This window comes from Malaclemys terrapin, chromosome 7 (genome assembly GCF_027887155.1).
Source record: "Malaclemys terrapin pileata isolate rMalTer1 chromosome 7, rMalTer1.hap1, whole genome shotgun sequence".
Lineage (NCBI taxonomy): Eukaryota > Metazoa > Chordata > Testudines > Emydidae > Malaclemys > Malaclemys terrapin.
Genome location: NC_071511.1, coordinates 26,351,573 through 26,376,485, shown reverse-complemented (window position 1 = coordinate 26,376,485; position 24,913 = coordinate 26,351,573). Strand labels below are relative to the sequence as shown.

At 36.8% G+C, this 24,913-nt stretch overlaps 1 protein-coding gene across 2 annotated transcripts in view; it reads right to left on the bottom strand.

Annotated features, from left to right (window-relative positions):
- The window catches only part of ERC2 (ELKS/RAB6-interacting/CAST family member 2), an 866,973-nt gene that overhangs the window by 153,793 nt on the left and 688,267 nt on the right, over positions 1 to 24,913 (bottom strand). For both annotated transcript variants that reach the window (XR_008445768.1, XM_054035803.1), the window contains one exon: positions 22,035 to 22,100. Coding sequence is in view for 1 of the 2 variants with exons in the window: in XM_054035803.1 (XP_053891778.1) it covers positions 22,074 to 22,100 (27 nt within the window). In the remaining variant the exon portion in view is untranslated. The remainder of the gene's footprint in view (positions 1 to 22,034; positions 22,101 to 24,913) is intronic.

Sequence of the window (24,913 nt, the reverse complement as noted above, 5' to 3'; positions counted from 1 at the left end):
TTAAGATAAGTGAACAGAGGAGTTGGCAAGGGACACAAGGACAACAGGACTGTTTGCTATCTCCCTGAAGTAAAAATACAAGACGTAATTGCAAAATTCGAAGGGATTATGAAGTCTGGCAATTCTCCATTGGTGATGATACACACTGGAACCAATTAAAAGGCATCATGTGGAATTACACAGTTTTTTCCTTTACTTAACTGCTGAGACCCAATTTGAACGGTCTGTGTTTGGTCTACAGTTGTTGGAGACATCACAACCATCACTCCCTGATGCCATCAACTGTAGTAGGAGAAACCCAGAACTAAAGAATAGATGGTTCAAGGAAAGATGGATTAATTGCCAAACATTTTATTCATTATTGTTATTAGTAGTAGTATTTATTTATTTGTAGTGCAATAGAGCTAGAGACCCCAATCATAGATCAGGAACCCATTACACTGGGGCCTAGACAAATACGTAACAAAGAGACAATCCCTGCCTTAAGGACCATCTAAATATAAGACACAGAAAACAGGTGGATATAACAGACAGACAGGGGGAACACAAGGAAATGATGAGACAGAACTAGTCAGTATTTAACGCACAGTTGCCATTTCTTAAGTCTTCACATATGTTTTGTTCTTAAAGTGGAACCTTAACACAATTTAAAATTGTTCTTTAAAAAGCTTTTCAGTTCAGTAACAATGGAATATCTAACCCTAAGTAAATCTTCTGTTTATCACTTTGTTATAAACACTTTTTTCCTTTTCCCACACCCCATTATATCACTGGGAAAGTCAAGTTCTGCTGGAATGATTTGGATCAAGAGAGGCTCCAGGGTACAAACTATGATGCAGTTACAGCTGGTCAAATAGTATTCATTAAATAATCTGACAGATTTCACATAATTTTTAAAATTTTAAATCTTTTGTTATTAGATTAATATGTTTCCATTAGCCACCCATCTCTAGCTGAAACAAAGTAAACAATTACTGAAATTTCATGGACCAACAACCCACCACATTACTCATTTATGTTTAGTAGTCCATTTGTTTTGGTTACCCAGACAAACCATAAAGAAGAGACAAAATGTAACTTAACATACTACTGATTTCAAAATGTACATTTAATATTCTATGTACTCAGCAGTACATGTTTTCGTGCATCAGCTGTAGGAAGGCACCTGCCAATCAAACAGCTTTTCCATGTGACATTTCCCATGAGTTTCATGTTTGTGGTTTAAAACTAACTTTTATGTTTTAATCCAGTATTTCAAAGCAGCATCTGGGCAAAATATGCCTTTAATACAGTCCAGTGATTTATTTGTTTATTGCTTGCGACACTGTATTTGGCAGCTGAGCCATATATAACAACTCCATGCAAAACAGCTGCAATCAAACACATGCAGTAAAGAGGGCATTATATACCTTAAAACAATTATTTTTATAAGGAAAAAAGCAATCAATCATATGCATTTTAACTGAACGATACATCCAAGTTTAAAAGGCAATTTACAGAGGACATTTACATTTGTGGATCCCTTTGCTTGTTCTTTTTATTATTAATTATTATTATTGTTCTCTAGATGATAGGTGGCAGTGCATGACAAATGCGTGTAATTTCAGTGGGCTTGATGTCAGTTTGTCTGTTTTAAAAAAATACGCACTTGATTGTGCATTAGGTAAGAGGTCAGTGACACTGAACACTGGCAGGTGTAATAACAACTATGGGCTCTTTGTATAGGAAATGCAAACAAGAATTTACCCCGAAGACAATCATGACAGTGCCTGCCTGCTTATGGTACCAAATGATTGACAGTTGTGACACCACGTCAAGGGCAAGAGTCAGGACACTTGGTGGTGCTTCACAAAGCTATATAATAAAAGAGGCTTTAGCAGTGTCTCAGTGGAACTGATCCTTGCAGTTGAAAGCAACACAAACAATACATTGGATAGGAAAGAACCTTCCCTATTAACACAAAAAACAACCTAAACTACACAGAATAAACCATTCTGACTGCATCTCAACACGTGTTTTGTTCAGGTTTTTTCCACCCTTCTTCTTATCTGTCATTACATAAAGCACCTTTATTGAAGCTACCTGATCATTAATCATTGAGACACCTACCATGATAATTTTAGATTGTTTGGAAATCTTTAAGCCCATATGTGGAGAAAATGTAGACAATTCAAAAACTTGCTTAAGGTACTCTTATTTCACCATATTTTCACAAACTTTGCATTAATTTCTCAAATATTTCCCTCCCCCAAATTTAGTTGTTTCATATTACAACTCTTATTTTTCTTAATAGAAAGTGACTGACAAACAATATTTGTTTTTCTTAAGATTGCAGTGGGCTAAGCTTGCAATATAATATCAAATGAAAGACATGTACTGCAGAGAGATTGTGCTGCATTTTTGCTAGTCTAAATGCAAAAGATTAACTACAAAGAAAATCTCCATTTGAATTTTTAAAGCTTTTTTTGTGTGTGTGCGCAACATCCATATTCTATTTCTGGACACATGCATTTGTGTTCCTTTTTAGCCAAGATTTCTTTACTTCGTATGATTTTAGATTTTGACAATGCAGTTTTGTTATATAGGCACCTAAATAAATGAGGCCTGATTTTCAAAGTAAGAGGCAAATGCTCAGTGCCTCTGAAAATCAGGCCACTTTTATTTAGACATATAAATATGGATTTAGGTACTTAGCTATAGGCACCCACATTTAAAAATGTTGGCTTTTATCTTTCGCAGTTTATAAAGCTTCTGCAGTGTATACAAATAGTTTGCAAAGCACTTTAATGACTTTTGGTATAAGTATGATATTAATATAAATATGATATAAGATATTATTCATTAGTTCATCTTCTCTTGCAGTCGTATGTACTTAATATATTTCAGTGTGCTGTACAATGAAATAAATTGATTTAATATCATGTCCCCTGAGATATAATGCTACAACTGCTTCGGTAACTCAAAAAATTCTCTACTTTACTTACTGAAATTCTTCCCTGAAATTAAATATTCCAAATAGCAGTGTGTGACTGATTCTAAAATGAAAGTCTGAGATGGCATGATTATGTTTTGCATCTGGTTGAAAAGCGTTAGAGATATTTAGCATTTATTAAAATTATGGTCTACAGAGATTGCAAATGATAAGATTTCTATCATCATCCCACTATCAAAACAACGAGAGGTGTGTTGAATTTCTGAAGTCATATTCTGAAATGTGCTGGAAGTCAATCCATAACGACAGAAGTAAGGACAATATTGCTCAAGACAGATCTTTTTTAGAGTCATGGTGTGAAATCTTGTCCCCAGTGAAGTCAATGGCAAAACTCCCATTGACTTCAATAGAACCAGTATTTCACCCATAGTGTTTCAAAAGGGGGAAAGGTGGAAGGAAAAATACTCATAAAAAAGGGTGCTAACTGACAAATTATTAAGGTGGTAAATTTGTCTTTGAAATTTCCAAATACAGTAGAGCAAACATAGGCCTTTGGACACACTGCAGCCCTAAACTGAAAGGTGATAGTGAGAATTGTTTAAAAAAAGTATAATTTTAGTCACTATAGAATTTTGCTTTATTTTCATTTTTGCTGAAATACTTATTTTCAGATACAAAACCATGAATTCGTGTGTTTTCAATGCGAATCCTGCCTTGTTTGTGCAACTTGGCCAAAACTACATGCGTTATAATTAAAGGCAAACCACTTTGCAGAATGTAACTAATTTTTTTATTTTATGATTATTTCATACATTATGTGAGAAGTCAGCTATGGATAAAGACAATATAATAAAAAATACATATAGATACATTATCACTTGAAGAGCTATTGACTTAGGGTTTAGCTGTGTTTGATGATTTATAAAAATTGTTAGTTCCTTTTGGCAGTGACAATGTTTTGCTCTTCCCCATCAACAAGCACACATTTGGCACTTAATAAATAAAATATCCGTGGTGATTCCATGGGAAAACAGAAAGCAGTACTTTATTTCCTGGAGAAACAAGGCAGAACGCCCTTTGTCATTAACTTTGAAGTAAAAACAATCTGTGGTTTACAAACCTTCCAGTTGGTTAAGTCTGTTTCTGAATTGCCGTTGTATATAAAATTGAGGCCCACCACACCCTGTCTTATTGTTTTTACCATGCTTTTATGTTCCCAGAATTTTATCACCCGGATGAGTATTAATGAGGTTTTTTTTCCAAATGCAGAAAGTATACATGACTGGAAAATATGCAGCATCTATTTGTGCAAATGGCTCATTTTCTGAAAGCAAAAACATAGCTTCAAGAATTAGTCAGGTGCTGGAGCCAACTGTTTGGTTTTCCTTCCTTTACCAACTTGCACATTCTCAGATAACTCAGTAGACAAACTATCTAGTGGCAAACTTACTTTCCTGACAATCATTTTAGATCACAATCTCATTTACAAACTTGAACTTGCAAAGAGTTTTAAAAATATTCCTGACACCAGTTTACCTAATGTTTGCTTTGGGGGCGCTAAGCAGCTATTTAGTTTTGTCCAATCAATGCCACTTAGAAGAGAATGTACTTATGTGTTAATCACCTGCTGGGTGGTGGTGGGAATCTATCCTTTGATCAAAGGAAGAAATACTGGTTTTACTTTACATCCTGTCTCTCTCACTCTCAACTGGCCCATAGCTGGAGGGATACATTTCAGGACTTTTCTTTATTCCTAGTATTTTGTTACTTATTGCATACCACCACCAAAGACATCAGGACTAAAACCAAACACTCTTTGTGGTGCACCCGCATGACAGACTTCAAAATGGAAACAATCTTTAAGTTAAACCTGCAAGATCAAGTTTGCTGAAATCTTGCAACACAGGCAGCTTTTGAAAACTTCAACATCAGATCAAAGTGTAACCGACAGACTGAAGCAGCTATGAGGGAAATGGGTATTTTTAAAACCTATGAATCTCTAAATAAAATGGAGTGTAGAAGTAAAAACTTAGTATGGCATAGTGATTATTTTGCCTTGGTGCTTACAGCCGTTAAATTTTAGTACAGCTTTCAGCTTTTTGTTTGAGTAGTATCTTTTTGTATAGGAAAGAGTGGGCTCTCTCTCACCTTGTGTTAAAATGTATATTTGGAAGCTACAGCCCATCAATACAAGAAGGGGAGGGGCTTTTCTTGCAACTTAATTATCCTGGGACACCATTTTTTAGCTAAAACACCCGCAAGCTAAAACAGTGTCTGCTGAGGATTTACATATGACTTTAGGAGGAGGATTACTATTAGTGTTCAAGCCCTCTTTCTTGCCCTTTACCAAAAGTCAAGGTATTCCAAAACATTACAGTCACTGAACAAACAGGCTTCATCTCATCTGAAATCTTTTTCTTTTAATCACACTGAAGATGAGCCCTTCCCTCTCTTCAAATTAGTTGCAATCTGATCAGCTGACAAATTCAGTTCTAAGAAAACCCATTACCATTGGAAGATTATTTATTTTGTGCTTAAAATAATATCTTTTTCTAACACACACACACACACACACACACACCTTTAATGGATTATCAGTTGTATGGCAAACGGTTGGGCAGCTTCCCAATGGTAGGACTGCTAGCCAGAAGTTGGTCCAATAAAGGATATTACATCACCCATGTTGTGCCTCTAATATCTTGGGACCAACACAACTACAACAACACTGCAAACAACCAATAGCAGAGTGTCATGCTATTCAGTTCTTCCATCTTCTTTCCTTTGAACTAATATTGCTGCGCTTGGCAGAAAGTAGGACAAAAGGATATCCATTATATTATAAGGCTTCTTCCAATGACTCTAGAAACATCTTAAACAAATCTCCAAACAACAAGCCTAACACCAGAAAATGATAAACTGCAACCCCCAAGAAAGGTGGGAGAGAAACTGGGTCTGAACTGCTAATGAAATTAGGGAGGAAATAGTAAACAAACATTTAAAAGTATTCTAATGCTGAAAAAGGCCAATATATTGCTGGAAAATGATAATTTCTGCCCCAATATCCCACAGACTGAGTTTATGGGTGCTGAAGGAACACATCTTACCTCCTAGACAATTTGGTCTGTCTAAAGAGAAGCAAAATAAAACTAAAGAAAGTGGAATGATGTCTAGATGAGGAGTGAAGAGTGGTGTTGTCCAGCTATACCGAAAGAAGGACAGGAGACACTGGATATGGTTTAATCAGGCTGCAACTTTATTATTAGATGTCTGGGACTACTCAGCAGATAAAAAGAACAGGAGTACTTGTGGCACCTTAGAGACTAACAAATTTATTAGAGCATAAGCTTTCGTGGACTACAGCCCACTTCTTCGGATGCATATAGAATGGAACATATATTGAGGAGATATATATACACACATATAGAGAGCATAAACAGGTGTGAGTTGTCTTACCAACTCTGAGAGGCCAATTAATTAAGAGAAAAAAAACTTTTGAAGTGATAATCAAGCTAGCCCAGTACAAACAGTTTGATAAGAAGTGTGAGAATACTTACAAGGGGAGATAGATTCAATGTTTGTAATGGCTCAGCCATTCCCAGTCCTTATTCAAACCGGAGCTGATTGTGTCTAGTTTGCATATCAATTCTAGATCAGCAGTCTCTCTTTGGAGTCTGTTTTTGAAGTTTTTCTGTTGTAATATAGCCACCCACAGGTCTGTCACTGAATGACCAGACAGGTTAAAGTGTTCTACCACTGGTTTTTGAGTATTTTGATTCCTGATGTCAGATTTGTGTCCATTAATTCTTTTGCGTAGAGACTGTCCGGTTTGGCCAATGTACATGGCAGAGGGGCATTGCTGGCACATGATGGCATAGATCACATTGGTAGATGTGCAGGTGATAAAAGTGTACAGCGCACGTAAGTCCAGGGTCATTTCAATAGCTACCTGGGGCTTATGCCAGCCCCCTCTTTTTCCATCATGGTCCCCAGCTAACCCATTTCTGGGACTTTACAACCACCCCCATATGAGGGTTAAGGTGGGGGTATAAAGGAAGGGGGTACAAAGGTTGGCTCCCTGTTATGCCAATCACAGGAGCCACGAATGCCTTCCTCTCGCCACCACATTCTGTTCCTTTAAGTCCTTTTCCAAGCCATTTATCTGGTCACTGTATCCCTTCCCTTTGGAGTACCTGCACTGGACATCCACCCCACACTTCCGTAGAATCATAGAATATCAGGGTTGGAAGGGACCTCAGGAAGTCATCTAGTCCAACTCCCTGCTCAAAGCAGGACCAATCCCCAGACAGATTTTTGCCCCAAATCCCTAAATGGCCCCCTCAAGGATTGAATTCACAACCCTGGGTTTAGCAGGCCAATGCTCAAACCACTGAGCTATCCCTCCATAATGAGTTGCAACATCATACCCTAATTTCTTTCCCTAAGCACCATAACAAAGCCCCCTGAACCTGCTGTGGGTGAGGTGAAATCACCTTCGCCAACCTGGTGGTGAGGGAAAATTCCTACCAAGCCCCACAAGAAAGGAGCGGCTAGTACAATGCCCACAGCGGGTCTTGACCAAACCTGGTATTTTGCCACTTCCAAATTGTCTTGGTTCTGACACTCAGAGAAGAAAATGGGAACACAAATACAATTTATATATGGGTACTTGACTGTTAGACCCCCCCCTCCAAAAAAATCTTCAGAAATAAGTGGTTGTACCAATAGCTATGGAGGAAGTTCTGCACATACTACGAAGAGAGAGTATTTTAATGATGTGGTAAATAGGAGCTATCTGTTTCTCTTTGGGAAAAGATGCAATAGTACAGAGGAAAAGGTGATATCTATTAAGAAGCATGCTATCCCTGTGGTGGACTACCAGAGGGCCACATAGGGACTAACCAAGATATTTTTGTGAGTCATCAATTTCTGAAGACTTTCTCCAGAATTTAAGCTTCCCCTGCAAAAAGATTGCCAAAGGTGAAGCAATGCATTGCCGTCATATTGAGTGTGCAGACTCTGAGTCCAAAATACTAGCTGTAAGAGAGCTTCAATCTGTCACCATTTATACAAATGCTATGTTAACTCTGAAGTCTAATGACAATACTGCTGGTATTTACAATGTCAAATATTTTACTGATGATCATTTTAGCAGAAATATTCAGTTAATGTTCTTTTCAAGTATGACTGAGTCTCAGAAAAATTAGATGCAGATCAGACCTTTCAGGCATATAGATCAGGTTATACCTGGCTTCAATATCTCTTTGGAGGAGGAGTACTGGCTAAAAAGGGCATGGGGAAAAGAAAGGAGAACTCCAATGTACGTAAGACAGGTTGAGTAGGTACAGAGCACAACTAATCTAGCACATTTGCATGTCTGAAACCACTTCTTGACCATCAATGATCGACCAAACATTATTTTCAAGTACCTACACTTATTAAACTTTGAAGTGGGGACTTCATTTGCAGGTGAGGGAGGGCCTAACGATTTTGCTGGCAACTGGCAGTACAGGAGAGGCCTCTGAGTAAGGCTGAGGTAGAGCACAAAGGATAGGCAGTCTGAGCTTTCTGTGTTATGGGAGAGTGAATTAATGGGAATAACAGGCTAGCTTGAGTAACCAACAAATTGTCTGAGGGAGGGTTAGTAAAAATTGGTGTTTCTGCAACAAGACCCATCTCCATCAACACAATATTGAAGTGGGAGACTGCAGAAGGAATTCTTCTAAAGTTGTTGGCATCGCAACAGAGAGAGTACTTCATCAGTAGTGTGAACAAAGTGGGACATAGTATCACTTATCACCCATCTGGATGATTTTGAAGAAAGATTAATTCGGTACATTATAAAATCTGCATGGGAAAGATATAGGCTTCAATGATGTCATGACTGTAGTGCTCACTATGTTGAACTTGACAAGATCACATGGCCTAAATTGGTCTATCCATCTATCCTATATTTCAATATTGTGCTCATCATTACAGTATTGTATGTAAATCATCTCAATGTAAAGTTATCCTTGAAGAAATCAGTGATGAATAAGATGATCTGCTGCACTAGACTGTTGAGGAGAAGGAAGGTTTTATTTAAGAGATAAAGGCATTTTAACTGGCAGGGAGTAGTTGAATTTATTTATTTATTCCAAATTGATAAAACTCTCTCTATACTTGCTTGCAAATTATAAATGGTCCTGGGATATTCCATTTCTCATAGAATTACTTACAGCAAAGTTAATAATTTGTTTGTCAAATTTCAACTTTATTCCGGTCACAAATTGTCCATAAATAGTTTGCAATTTATACAAATGTATCAGTTATTCAAAATTTACTGAATAATTTTTGGACTGTGTGTAGAATGTAGATTTTGAGCACCTTGTTGTGTTTTTTTAAATATTTGAAATTCAAGAAAGTGTTACTTTTGATGGAGATGTAGATCACATGGTTTGGTTTCTGTTCCCGATTGGATTAATATAACTCTTAGACTCAAGCTTCCAGTGTAAATATTGATGCTTCAAGTTCCAAATTCACTCTCTGTATATATTCACTAATAGTTGCTTAAAATTCCAGGAATGTTAATGCTACTGAACATATTCAATAGTAGATGTGTGGAAAGAAATCACAATTGCAGAAACACAACCACAACCAATATGTATTTGAACAAATATCCACTATATATTTTTAAGATATTTGATCTGCTTTAGAGATGACATCACATCTAAATGATTTGATTTTCTCAATTCAAGATAAAAATCAATTATTTTCTGATTTTGTTTGTAAGCTTCCCAAACAAGGATTTTTCATAGACAGGTTAAATATAATGCCCTTTTCCACTTTCTGACCAAACAACAATTTATACAAAATATTATTAATTTGCATTATGTAACATATACAGGTCTCAAACAGGGATCAGGGCCCATTGTGCTAGGCATTGTGATTGTTGTTTCTATGCTGAATGGATTGAGAAGCTTCAAGGTTTATTTCATTAAACAAATTTTCAGGTTGTTTGCAGACATATTTTCATCTGTAGCCGAAGAAGCTGAGGCCAAAGTTCAGACAGAATTTACTGACTTACATTGCTATGATACAAGTTTCAAGAAAGAAACTTATTGAATTTATATAATAAAAATTCCACACCTAGATACGAGGGTGACTGCTGTAATATAAATACCAAAGATAAGATAAGGATTAGATAACATAAATGCCTGCCTAATGACAGCCAGAGTAAGGTTATAGACCTGCTATTTGTGCAAATCTCTTTGGAAATACTTATATTTGTGAACAGATTTTTTTTTTTTTTTTGCAATTGCCTAACAGACGCTGGGTGAAATCCTGACCCCACTGAAGTCAATGGCAAAACTCCAATTTTACTGTCTGACCTTAATAGTTTAATATATTTTGCCACAGCAGAGCTAAAACTAAATATCAAGAAACTGGTTTCTTTCCAGTCTTCCTATTGATTTTCCTTCTTCTGGAGATCTCATAGCATATATTTTGTGTTTGTGGGAAGTATTGTAAAGTGTTGCATTCACTTACAGCACAATGCAAATTTTTTTTTAAAATCTGTGCATTTAGCTAATTGAAGGGCTATGTACATTTAATGAAAATTAGTTCTGCCTTGTCCACTCCAGAGCAGAATTGACATAAAAATACTAGTGATGACATTCTACAGACAAGGATGAAAGTAACTTCACACTTACTTTGAAAGTTGCACATTAAAACTATAGATATTTCTAATAAAAATAGAAATACTATCACAAAACAGAGAAAGAGTTCTCCTAAATCCTTTCCCAGCTTGCAAAGGAAAGTTCCAGGAAGGATTTTCCTTTTGTTCATAAAAACAAGTTCCAGTAAAATAGTCGAACAACAAGCACACCTAAAAAGTCACAAATCCAAAAGGCCCTTGGGCTCCAGACTACATAGCAACATCTGTCTAGCTAATTAAACATAGAGCTAGCAATCATACACTCAAACTCCTTCTTTTTATCCACTGCTTTTGCCTGCTATTGACACTAATTTCAAAGTGAACATGTTTTTCTAAAGCACCGCCTCAACAGAATATTCAAACACGAAAACATTTATTTACAAACCATTTGATATACTGAAATAAAAAGTGAACAACGGCTATTAGTTACTTTCCTCCAACATATCCTTATTTGCATAATCTTTGTGATACTTCAAAGTGCTCCTAGGAAAGAACTTTTAAAAAGGAGATTTAAAAGAATATGAACATCTCTGTAATTGCAGTCACATCAGATACAACACTATGTATTGTATTTAATTTGAAAAACAGCCCTTTTCCTTCTCTTCCCTTGTAGGGGGCATCAGAGACACTGAATAGCTACCAGGTACCAGTAAACAAACTTTAAAACCTTGTTGCCTTAATCTTGTTAATAGCTTAGAAGCCGTAAAATTGCACCCATACTGCAAACAATTCCTACTTTGAAGGATGGTTCCATTATATAACTCTAAGGTCTCTCTAGAGAAGATATTCCCTTACCACAGTGACTCCTGGGCCAAGATTTTAAAAATGAGTACCTGAAGTTGGGTCCTAAATCTATATTTAGAAGCTTAACTTTAAATTTCTATTTTTGAAAGTGTTGGCCTTAGCTTGAACTTGACGCTACCTAATGGTGAAATTCATCCCTGTGAATGATTTAAATCCTGTTTAGTCTTAGGGATGACTAAAATGGCACATGGCCTTCTACTTGCCTTAATCCCAGGAATGAATTTCACCCTGTTCTCAAGATAAAAAAAATGTACAAAATACAAACCTACACACCACCATTTTTGATTCATATCACAGCTGCCAAAGAATAAAATCTACAGTACTGGCTGCCAATCTGCCTATTGTGTCTATTTGGATTATAGACACACATGGATGAGTAGGTGGCAAAGTCCCAACTATCTTCCCATGTCTGCTGCACTTTACTGGTAAACAATAGAAAAGGAAAAGTGAGCAGTTATATTATGCCTGTATACCTCAGGTGTGTCATGAGTCATGCTCTTTGAAAGCCAGGTGGTTTCAGTCACCCATAATAGACTGCTATATAGCCTAAATTCTTAAAACATGTTATTGCCTTTATAGTTTAAAAAAAAAAAAGTAAAGATCTTGTTTCTAACAAGCCTCAACCAGGACAGTTGCATGTACTGCCAAATTTCTTGGCCAATCAGATTTTCTCATATAGCCAGTCTGTTTCTTAATGAGTGATGAGTGCTCTGTGACCCTACAATACATTCCTATCCCATCTCTGTCTCTCTCTCTTGCTCTTCCATGGGTTATCAGCACCAAAGTAGTAAAGTTAAAAATTACATTAGAGGACCATATTCTACCACTTTTACTCGTGCAGAGAAGTACCTTACTAAGGAAGTAGGCCTGTTGATTTCAATGATTTCAACTTGTGTGGTAAGGTACAAATCAACACGAGTAAGGCTGGTACAATCTGATCTAAAGAAGGTAAATAATGAACATAAGGCAAAATTGGAATCTAGAACACAAACCCTCTCAAATTTCAGGGGCTTCTGGATTCAAACTCTCAGATCTGGACCTATTCCTACAGTTGTGATTGCAGGTAGATCCACAAATAGAATGGGCCTATTTGCCCATTTAGATGTAGCCAAAACCTCAGTACAATCTCAGAAAACCTAACTCTCATGCAGTTTCAAACAAAAGCCACCGTCTAAACCTAATGCCAATTCAGTCCTTGAAAACCAGAACGATAGCTGCTACGTAGAGCCCATAGATAGATACATCTAGATTCAAATACTGACTCCTCAATCCATCTTTTAAAAAAACTGCTCCTAATTCCCTGCCGCACACAACTACTAGTTTGGCTTAAATTAATAACCATTCATGCTAACGTTTTGCTTAGTTATGCAAGGTACTGAGGAGGTACCCAAAAGAGGTGTTCAGCACCCCACAAAATCAGGCCCATTATTGGTCAATTACATGAAATTATTTCATCCACTTCTAAATCTCACTATACTTTCTGCAACAAAAAACTGAACAATAAGTGAACTCTGAACTAGATCTTCAGAGATTCTTCAGAGCATCACTTACTGTCGATTTGTGCCAAAAGCAAACAATATATGGCAAGTGGGAAACACCCTTTTTTAATCACAAAGGTTTTACATAGCAGGGATTATACTGAAGTTTTTCTCAAACATGCAATTACGTCAGAGTTGAAGGTGAATGAAAGAAGAAAAGCAGCAGTTAATTCCACCACATTCTGACTCAAGATATTCCCAGAGGCGTTCCAACACTGCTATTGCAGCTACCTCTGTATCAAAATAAGGAAATAAAATAGCACTAACAGAAAAATATAACATTTAAGTTTGCAATTCCAATCCCTATTCTGTGAATAGAGAGAAAGTCAGCAGCATAATCTGCAACTTTGTTTAAAAACTGTTTTGTGCATAGAATAGCAAAGAATTTTGAAAAGCTAGAAGAGTTCAAAGGACATGAACAGAAAATATTTTATAAGGCAAAGAGCATCAGAAAAAGTTTGACTGCAAATGAGTTAGCTGATTATAAAAATCCCCCATCCTTTGGTTATTCATTCAATATACTAAGATGGATCAGTGGAAACAGAAAGTTATTACTTTTAACACTGAAGGCTGCAATTTCATTCTTTGAAGTAAAAAAGTACTAAGTAAAGAAGAAAATTGTGTCTGTTGACAGTTCCAGTAGAGGGAAATGCACCACCAGAGCTCATGTGGAGGAAAGCTAGTCTATGGAAAAACTGGTCTTGTGGTTAAGGAACTAAACATGAACTCTGAAGATGGGAGTTCAATTCCTATTTTCGGTACAAAGGTGTCCATGAGCTCCTGGGTAAATCACTTAACCTCTCTGTGCCTCAATTTCCAATTTGTAAAATCAGAGCTATTAATACTTTTCCGACCAAACAGGGATGTAGTTAAGATAAGTTAGCTCATTTTTGTGAGGTGCTCAGACATTACAGTGATAGAGGCCAGACAGAAAGATATCTGCAAGGGAAAGCAAACCATGGACACGAATGGAAGAATCTGGAGGAAAGTCTACAAGAGGAACCATACAGCTTTCCTCCTTACCACCTGGGAAATTTCACAGGATTTGGCCCATTCAGAAGCACATTTATCTTTCCCAACTCTGACAGTGCAATTATCTCAGAGTTTTTTTGAAGTGGTGAATGCCTATTAACTGGCATTGCAGTCTTAGGAGGAGATGTCTTGCCTTGCCATCCGTTTATGGAACATCCTATTTTCACACCTGCTCAAAAATGAGTGTTCACCAATACTGTTTTTAAATTTGCCCACAAAAAAATCCAGGAGCAGTTTTTGTCTACAAAACATTTAAAGAATTTACTGAAACCACTTTTATATTACAGAATGATATAAAAGCGGACATTTATGTATTTTGGATATCTGCTAGCTTAAAAAAAGGGTTTCTTAAATATAATTATTTGGCTTTTCAATCCAAAGTGTGTCCCCAGTTTTAGACTTGTCCTTTCAGCTGAAAGGAAGCTAATGTTTCCACTGAGCTACATATTGGGGAAGATTCCATGAGAAGAAAATGTTGCCAGTGCCTCAGCTCACAAGAATATAGACTCGTCTGCAACCTTCAGTTATAAGCAGCTGCACTGTGACCCTACTTAAAAAGATGGAGAATTAAAATTGGAAACATTTTGAACAACTTTAAGAAGTGAAATTTTGGAACATATTCTCTTGAGGTTTATTTCTCAGAGCTGTTGATTTTTTTTAACCTTTAATTTGAATTAAGAGTCCAACTGAAATGGGAGTACATGTACAGCTTACATACCCTTTATGGGAACTTCACATTCAAAAAGCGTGGCATTGGCTTGTTCTAAGAACTGCAATTTTCAGTTCATGATGTTCTAACACTTAATGCTCCAAATGGTAAATGTGCAAAAATAACAAATAAGGGTTTATATTCAGAGATAAGCGATGGATTCACAGTTCAACTGAAATGAGTCTATTATTAGTGTTGAGCAAAAATTTTTGTCTGAAACTTTTTCAGCAAAATATGTGGAAACACCAAAACGTTTTGTGAATTCATGTCAGTTTTGCTGAATTGTTCAGTTTGGGGGGAAAAAACTACAAAAATTTTGGAAAGGTAAAAACATTTCTTTTTGATATTTTTGAAATCAGGCATTTTGATTTTTTTGAAAATTACTTGTTGCTTCTAAATTTCCTTTAATTTTATTTTTAAAAATCCCAAACCTTTCAAAATGGTCAAAATTTAAAACAAACCATTTAGTTTCAGGTCAAATGAAACACTTAATTGAACCGGATTTTTTTTTATTTTATTTTTTTAGTTTTTTGGTTTGACAAAAATTCTGGGAGGCAGGAAAGAGACTTTTTTTGGATTGACCCAAAATTAACCCCCCCCGCCCTAATTTTTCAAAATTGTCAGCTAACAGAAAAATTCATTATTTGCCCAGCTCTATTATAGTGCAGCAGATCTCTTCTGTGCCTCTCTTTTGTTACAGCTTTTGATTTGCAGCAACATTTTGTTAAATTCTTGAAACAAGGATGCAGTAAATTTGGGGGTCCTGATTCTCCAGCTGCAGCATATGAATAATTCCCATTGACTAAAATGGGAGTTATGCATATACATTAGCCCTTCTATGAAAACTAAGTTAAACTAAGAATGGCGGGGTTGATGGCCACAATTGTCTGGCTATACTGAAAGAAGGACAGGAGACATTTGACATGGGTTTAACTGGGCGCAACTTTATTATTAGATGTCTGGGACTGCCCAGCACTGTACAGTGCAGGTAACCCCCATGTTTATTCCATAATTACCTGGGGGGGCTTTTACTAGCTCCCCCCCTTTTTCCAATCAAGGTCCCTCCAACGAATCCATTGCCAGGACCTTACCATCCATCCATCCCTGCCTCATAGGAGGGTTAAGGTGGGCTATAAGAATGGGGGGGGGGGGTTGCTCAATGCTGTACCAATCATAGGAGTTCCCAACTGATCCCCGTTCGTTCCTTTAATGAACACCTCTTTTTAAGTCCTTTTCCAAGCTATTTATCTGGTCACTGTATACCTTTCCTATGAAGTACCTGCACTGGACATCCACCCTACACTTAAATAATGAGTTAAATGGATAATGCATGAACAGAGCCCTTCCTGAAACCCGCTGTGGGGAAGGCGAAAAAACCCCAACTGGACCGAAGCCAATATGGTGATAAGGGAAAAATTCCCTCCCAGCCCCCCTAAAAAAAGGGACGGCTAGCATAATGCCCACAGCAGATGTTGACCAAACCTGGTTTTACCACCTAAAAGGGCGGGAGGGTGGGCCCTGCCTCAGCCTTGGTCTATGTAAAAAGGAAGGCTCCCAGCTCCACGCTGCTCCTTGTCACATCCTGCATTCCCAGGGGATAAGTCAGCCACCACTCTGCCCCTTTTGCAGCAGTTTTCATCACCTCCTCCCTGCCTCCCCCCCCAGCCATAAAGCACTGTTCCCTTCACTCAGCCAGACTAGCCCAAAAAACCCCCCCAAAAAACCTGCTTAAAGCTGCAGGGTGGTCATTCTCCCAGTTAAATAAAGTTGGAGGAAGGCAGAGAGAGTTCCCTTTTAAAAATATTGACCTTTCAAGCTGTTGATCCATGGACTAAACAGATTACCATTCCCATATTTGATTTTCATTTACAACTATTCACTTACTGATACCTTGCCATGATACAGGTACATAGTCATAATTTTTCATTTTGATTTGAGCGTGGATCCTGCTGTAAAGGGGACCTGATCCTCAGCCAGTGTAAATCTGCATCGTTCAGCTGGAGTCAATGGAATGACACTGATTTATACCAGCTGAGGGTATGGCCCAGGATCTCTGCCAAAACATATTAATGTCCACATCTGTATTTTTTTATGAATCAGATCCTAAAAAAATTGCATATGTTTCCAATTCTAAAAGATGTATTCTACTCTAGTGCTTTTAGAAAATAAAAATGTTCTTGTATTGCATGAGACAAATTCTGCCCACAGTTATGCTGGTGTAAATCTGGAATAAATCCATTGAGTCTGATGGAGTCACTCATAGTTACACTTACATAATTTAGTGCAAATTTGATCCCAGGGCTTTATTATTTTGAAAATTCAATGATTAGATCATCACTGCAAATTGCCATTTTTGTGACAAACTCAAATTTAATTCCGACTCCAACATGCACACACTGTACTTGTAGCTCCTATTGTGCCACATAAGCAGACCTTTTAATTTTAGTAGGAAAAGAAATGTCTCTCATTTAAAAAACATCCCTTTCAACTCAAAGGCTGTTTGTTTATTCTCTATTACAGCTATAAGAATTAAATTATTATGTCTTTAGGCTCCCGAGAAAAGAGTTTTCAACAGCAATATATACTTTGTATGTAAGTTTCTGAAATCAAAATTAATGTGACTCTAAAAGATCATTATTAAGATGTTGTTCATGCACAAAAATATGTGGTAGAATAGAGTTGTTACACCCATAACTTACAGTTTGAAATGTATAACTAAGTAGTATGGTGGGGGAAAAAAAACCCTCATGCACTACCAGAACTAAGGTGAAAGATTTTTCCTAGAAATCTACATACTTGTGGTCCAAGTGTTTTCAAGTTAAACTGCTGCATGCTAACTTCAATTTTCCTCTGACATACTAATATCCCTCTCATTCATTCCTGTTTGTCTCTTGTTTCTCTCTTATGTTCACAATTAGCTTTTGATATAAGTTTGAAGCTAAAAAAATGTCCTACAGGGAACATGAACTGAATTAAATTATACTGAATCTGAGGTTTAACATTACTTCAGCTGACTGAAAAAATTGGTTTCTATGTATCATACTCTTTGCTTTGGAAAGGGGGAGTCTGTTTAAGGTATGTCTTGTCCCATGTATTGATGAGTCTCCTGGGAGCTCTTAAATTCTGGAGGCTGAAACCATCTGTTCACTCTAATACTGGGTACAGTGTAAACTTCCCTTCACTCTCAGTTATCATCAGCTTCATTGACCACTGACATAGTCATGTCTCCCCTAGGGGTTTATCACCATTGGAACTACTTCTGAGCAACTTTTTTAAAACTGTGGTAAAATTCTTCACAGCCATTCTAAAGAACATTAGATTTTTGTTGAATTAGACAACTACATTCCTTTAATCTCTCACCATTGGTGGAATCTGAATCTGAAATAAATGTGAAGGAATAACTAATATTTTCTGCTAATCCCAGTTCATTTTACTTATTTTTAGATCTACTTTATCTATATAATGAGATGCTATGGACCAGACTCATTGGACCACTCTGCTCCAGAGTGCATAAAAATGCAGCTGAAACCACCCATATCTTCTCATTTAGTTCTATTCCACTATCTAGAGGAGGTGGCTGGAGTGAGATGTGCCTCAGTTATGCTCAGTTGGTGGACAGTCCCTTGGGAATCATTTTTATTTGGGCATAAGCTTTCGTGAGTAAAAACCTCACTTCTTCGGATGCATCCGAAGAAGTGAGGTTTTTACTCACGAAAGCTTATGCCCAAATAAATCTGTTAGTCTTTAAGGTGCCACCAGACTCCTTGTTGTTTTTGTAGATACAGACTAACACGGCTACCCCCTGATACTTGGGAATCATTGTCACCTAGCCTAGGTTAGGATAGCTCCCAAGTTGCTCTCAAGTACACTGAGAAAGAGCTCAGTAGAGAATATTGGAGTGGAACAATGCTGCGACAGAGAATCTTTGCCTTATAACTTTGGAAGCCTGGACAGAAATATTAATTATTGCCATGAATGCTATTTCCATTATAGCACTCAGCCACTTAAAAATGCACCAATGAATCACTTTAGCAGACATCAAGACATCATCCTCGCATCGAGGGACTGCCAAAGAAGACCCCTTATAATATTGCTTTGTAACAAAAACATTTTTATTATTTCTATTTTTAATAGCAATAAGACATTCCACAGTGTTCATTTTTACTTGGATTATTACTCTTTTTAATTATTAAATTCACTTAACTTTAGGCCTTATCCATCACACCAAGAGCCAAGACATGCTCTTATTGCCCAATACTTTTGCCCAATGTATTCAATATTTCAAAAGCTAAATCTTGGACAGTATTCATTCCAGTTTATCTCTATAACATCTTAAATGAATTCTAACGAGACTATTACTTTAAAATCTTGCAATACAGTGCCACAATCGTGCTAAATGCCAATCGCTTTTTGTGCGAAATAAATGTATACAAATGACTGGCTTTACAAATACTATGCTTCCTGAGTGGTACACTCAAGCTGGTCGGTAGTCTTGTAACACATAGTTTCTTTCAGAAACTTATCACTGTCCAGGTATAACATCCAATATCCACAACTTCAATATCACGATAATACAAAATCTAGATCTAAATAGAAACTGAAGAGAAGCCAGTTCTCATAAACTAGATCATCAGGGGCCTGATTCATCTACTTTACAGAATACAGGCTGCAGGCCACTTGGCAAAATGTCCCCTGCAGTCAAGCCACTGTCAACTCCTGTTCTGCTAGTATATGAGGATCTAGCTGGCACATCCTACACAATGAGTGGAGCTAGTCAGGGAGACGGTGGGGCCAGGCTAAGCCATCTAGGGCAACACCAGCTAGTAGAGCTCCTATGAAGAACCCGTGAGAATTTAAAACAGTCTTTCCCCATTCTAATCCCTGGGCAAGGAAGAAGATGGTAATGCCTCCTACACTACCTGATGTGAACACACCCCTGCAGGCAGAATGGTGTCAAATTGCATACTCTTGTGATCATATGGGTGAATCAAGCTCTTAGCTTTCTTCTTTCCTATGGCCATAGTGATTATAATGTTTATTTATTTTTCTTTTGTTTGAACTCAGTTTGTGGATTAAATACAAACATGTACACATCCTTACAAAATGAACGTAAGATGCCTTATTATTACTCCCATTTACTTTCAAAAGCCTATTATCAAATGAATACCCAATAAGTTATTTTTCTCTTAGGAAGTGGCCTATGTCATGAGGTTTTCACTTTATGATAACCTATCCCGAAGGTCCCACACTAAAACCATTATTCTTCTGCATCAGGAGGCCTGAATGGGATTAACTTTGCAATCACTTTGTATGTGAGACAGTCTCCCACCAGGGGTATGATTTGCTACCTTTGCAGCACTCCCAGCCTATGCCGACTTGGAAAGAAAGATCAAATATGATATCTATCAGTGCTCTGGATTATAACAATATGATATAAATTACACTGGCAACCGAACAAAAAAATCCAAGACTAAAACTTTGTTAAAACTGGAAATACATGTGTGCCTGAAAAGTAAACAAAAATCTGCTTTACACATCCAGGACAGAAGAAAAGAATCTGACAAACAGTTGAGAACTCTGCTACTTGTAAATCACACAAGAAACTTATTGAAATAACATGCAACTTTAGCTGAACAGCACTTGCTAATTACTCACAGCACAACATGAAAACATCAAAAACCCAGACCTCTACTAAATTTTCATGTGAAACAGAACTAAAGTTTTTTTTTTAAAAAAGAACCCTTATTAGCAGAAGAGAGGAAACTGGGACCAGAAGTAGTTAGAATATGTATGATAGGTGCTGTTGCATTGTTACTATACAGTGTGTGTGTGTACACATTATACACACGTATATTATATAAACACATGATATAACATTTTAACTTGAATCAGAAAAAATGGTTTTAATTGTATTTTGATAAACAACTTTGGTTTTGTTCAGATGCTGACTGGTACCACACTGTTCAGAATAATCATTTTATTTTACTACCCTTGGGTGTTAAATTTCGCTATGTGACATGGAGTTTTAACATTTTCTTTTTTTTAAAACCACAAACCATTAAATAGGAATATCACTAATTCAATATCACCTTACAGTCATTATGTACAATTAATATTCACTTTCAATTAACAAGAAATTACTCTCATGAGGAAAATGTTTATTCTGGAGATGAGAGTCTCATCGAGTCAAGACACTAAATCTTATACATCCATTTATAAAATTACAATTAATTCATGTATTTTTCCATTTTTTGGATGACAGATACCAGAACAATCAGAAAAGTAATCTAGGCAACTTCAACAAGGGCTTGATCCTGCAAATCGTTACTCATGTGAGTAGTCCTTGCACCCATAAATACTCCCACTGAAGTTAATAGAACTGTTCCAGTGAGTAAAGCACCACTTACATTATAAATGTTTTGTACACTTAAACCCAGGGGCCTGATTTTCATGTACATTAATGCCACTTTATACTGCCAGAGTGGTGTAAAGTGCCCTTAGTTTAAATAAGAATCAAGCCCTATGTCCTAATCATAGGGCCATTGCCCTATTTTGAACTATATGTTAAATATAACTTACAAGACAAGAACCTACAAGTGGCTACGCATTGAACACATAATTGACAAGTAATGACAGTATAATACTCATAGTTCAAAATAATTAGCATATTAAGCTATATTTTTCTATTCTTAAACTTCATGGACACAACCTAGGATGTCGCCTGTCATATTATTTGAGTCAGAATGGAATTGGTGTATTAGAAGATTGCAGCTTTCCTTACCAAGCATGTACTTCTCCATTTAAATTTTCACAAAAATATAATGTTTCATTTATTAGCATCACTTTTTCATGCACATGAACATATCAGATTCCTATGGGATGCAATATCTAAACTGTGCCAAGTATTTTAAACAACAGATATTCATTTTTAATCTGAAAAAAACATTCTGAATTCTTATATTGGCTTTTCCAGCTGACGTAACATGGCAGGTTAACTCCAGTTTAAAGTTTACTGCTAGAGGATGTCATTCTTATCTACTAGTGACAGGAATCCATTATTCACAGGAAATCCACAAGAGTAGATGCAAATTACTTGGAAAAGAGCACTTTGGACCTAAACAATTAAACTGCTAGAAATTGAAAAAAACAAAAACTTATATTGGGTGAATCATCATGGTTCCAAAAAATTGCACATCATTCTAATCCCCTATGGCACATAAGAAAACATCACATTGTTACAAATTTCAAGACACACGTCTATGAATACAGTTTAAAATTAAAACATTAGACTGCAACTTGAAATAGATATAAAAGATGGTTTCTCACCCCTCAGAATAAAACTGGAACTTTCGTTTATAGGAATGGCTATGCCCATATACCCTCCTCATCATCCTGCGTGCCAGATATTAGGAGATGCACAGAGAAGATGTTAGCATTGGAATGAAAGAAGAAAAGGTTAATTACCTTGATGCATGTTAAGATACAGTGATCTTGGCTATTAAAAGCATGAGTTACAAAGAAAATTTTTTGCACTTTTAAGCAGCAAAAACAACTGAACAATAGTTTTCTGTATATCAGAGAATCTGCATCTATAGAAACCAGAATAAGAACAATGAAGTAAAACATTCTTCCCACTCAGTTAAAACTTTGTGTCAAAAGTGGATTATAAGATTAAACATTAAAAGATTATATTTTTTTAAAAAGCTGATTGTTTGCACGCGATGTGAATCCACGCTTACTGCAGAAACAGTTTAAACCTCGTAAGTAAGCAAAGAAGTAATTACTATAATCAAACAGCTTCACATTCTGTAAGGTTAAAGGATACAATAAAAACTGCTGAGGAATCAAAATTTTCTTTTCAGTGAAGTATACTTTTCTAACATATAATCAATCAAATATATTATTTAACCAAGCCTTAAATACCGTATATTGCTAGAATACTATAAGCCAGTTTCTTTGCTCTTTTACAGGTTATTATGGTAGGGTTTTTTTGCTTGTCTCAGTAACAGTTGCTCATGGAATTTTCATAAACTCATATTTTAAAAAATCACTATTTGGGATACTGCTCTAACAAAAAAGGGTATTCTTTCCATTTATTATAGGCTTGAGGTAAAAAGGTGCACCAGAAGAATGAAATGTTCCTCCCCTGAGTATGTTTATTTGCAGATTACGGTTTTTAGTATGTTCCTTAATCTCTCTACTCAGAGATATATGTATTTGTACACATGCTACACTTGTCTCTGTGGATTTTCGTCCTGAATGCAGGAGTTAGATATGTATGAATATTGGGAGGAAGATAAAACACGAAACAATATATAATTTTACCTGGCCTTTTTTCTTACATGATACTCAGATACCTAGATAGACAGACAAACATATACCATGTACATGTAATATGTGTTTCATTCAATTTAACATTTCGAAACAAATAAAATTTTATAAGTTCTTATATTTTAAATCTACCCATTCATATTTTAGAAATTAAAAAACATGAATTTTTTAAATTTCCTAACATTTAAGCTAGCTGGTGTAATGTAAATTTCTGGCACTTAATTCAATCAAAAAATAAATGAAATGAGTGGCAATTAATTATGATTGAAACAGACAGGAATTTTAGCATGAAAATATACACTGCCAATATCACTACTGTTCCTAGTCCATTCTAAGAATTAAAAAAAGAGCTCCCAGATGTCAACTGTTATTAAAAACCAGATGTTAAGAAAGATGTCTTCCATGTTGCTGAATTAAGTAAAGAAATCTGACAGTCAAATATAAACTTAGCTATCATTTAACACAGAAGAAATGTGGGCAAATTCCTTTAAAGTTAACTTGGAATATTTCTTAGTTTTAAGGTTTGCACAACTATAACAGGCAGTAAAGAAAGTGTAATGTCTGAATATTGTTATTCTTAATGAAGGGCCAAATCTTGCACAACTCCCATTTGGCTTGATTCTCCTAGATGACAAGATATGAACAGCTCCCGTTGAATTCTGTAGGAGTTACTCTTACTCAGGCCATTGACTTTAACTGAATAACTTAGAAGCCCTCAGGAGTTTTGCTAGATTAAGGGCTGAGGAAAGACTACATGATTTCACTCACATAGAGTAGTTTGATCCCATTTCATTCACCCAAGAAACACAAGTTATGTTAATCTTTGTTGGTATCTTTAAAAAATAACTACAGAAATCAACAAAAATAAGGAACTCCATGTTTACAAAGAACCTTCCCTAACCACATGCAGCTGTTCTACTGTCTAGTCCAGTGGTGGGCAACGCAGGCTGCACGTGGCCCGTCAGGATAATCCGCTGGCGAGCCGTGAGACAGTTTGTTTACATTGACCATCCACAGGGATGGCCACCCGCAGCTCCTAGTGGCCTCGGTTCGCCGTTCCCAGCCACTGGGAGTGGTGGGCGGCCAGGTCTGCGGACGATAAATGTAAACAAACTGTCTCGTGGCCTGCCAGCAGATTACCCTGATGGGCCGCAGGTTGCCTACCACTGGTCTAGTCCATTGTTAATTTTTCAATAGGCAAATATTAATTTCTTCTTTAACTATTACATCTCTCAAAATTAAGAATTATGGCCCAAATTCTGTTCTGAGAATGCTGATGGACTTCAAAGGGAAATGTACCCATGTGACTGAGAACAAAATTTGGAACTTTCAATAAAGGAAAGAAAAGGGATACGAACATGGAAAATGTTCACTCCTTACCTCCATAACATGGAATTAAACTCCCATATTCTGCTCTCCCTATATTTGTGTCTCTCTTTTTGAAGTAGAGAAAGCAAAATATCAAAATTTGGTGAATGACCTCACCCAGAGCCAGCGCTAGACATAAGCAGACCAAGCAATTGATTAGGACCCTGAGCAGCTCCAGGGCCCCCCTATTAATTATTAGTATTTTGGGGAGGCAGGGAAATATTCTTGTGGAGGCCCCAAATGGGCTAGTCCTGGCACAGACCTCACCACACATTAAGCTGTGGGGACCATTTTCTGGTTTGTTGGAAAACGTGTGTGCCCCTTTAAGGGCTAGAGAAATAAGGAGTGACCTTTTTGCTGAAGCTGCACACCAGGTCAGTGTGGGGATGCTGAGCCACCCCTGCAGGTTCATTCTGGAGCAGGAAAAGCCCTCTTTTACCTCAACCAGGCAGAGCAGCATCCACCCTCCCACCCCTGGATTTTGTCAGAATTTGCTGTGGGCATTG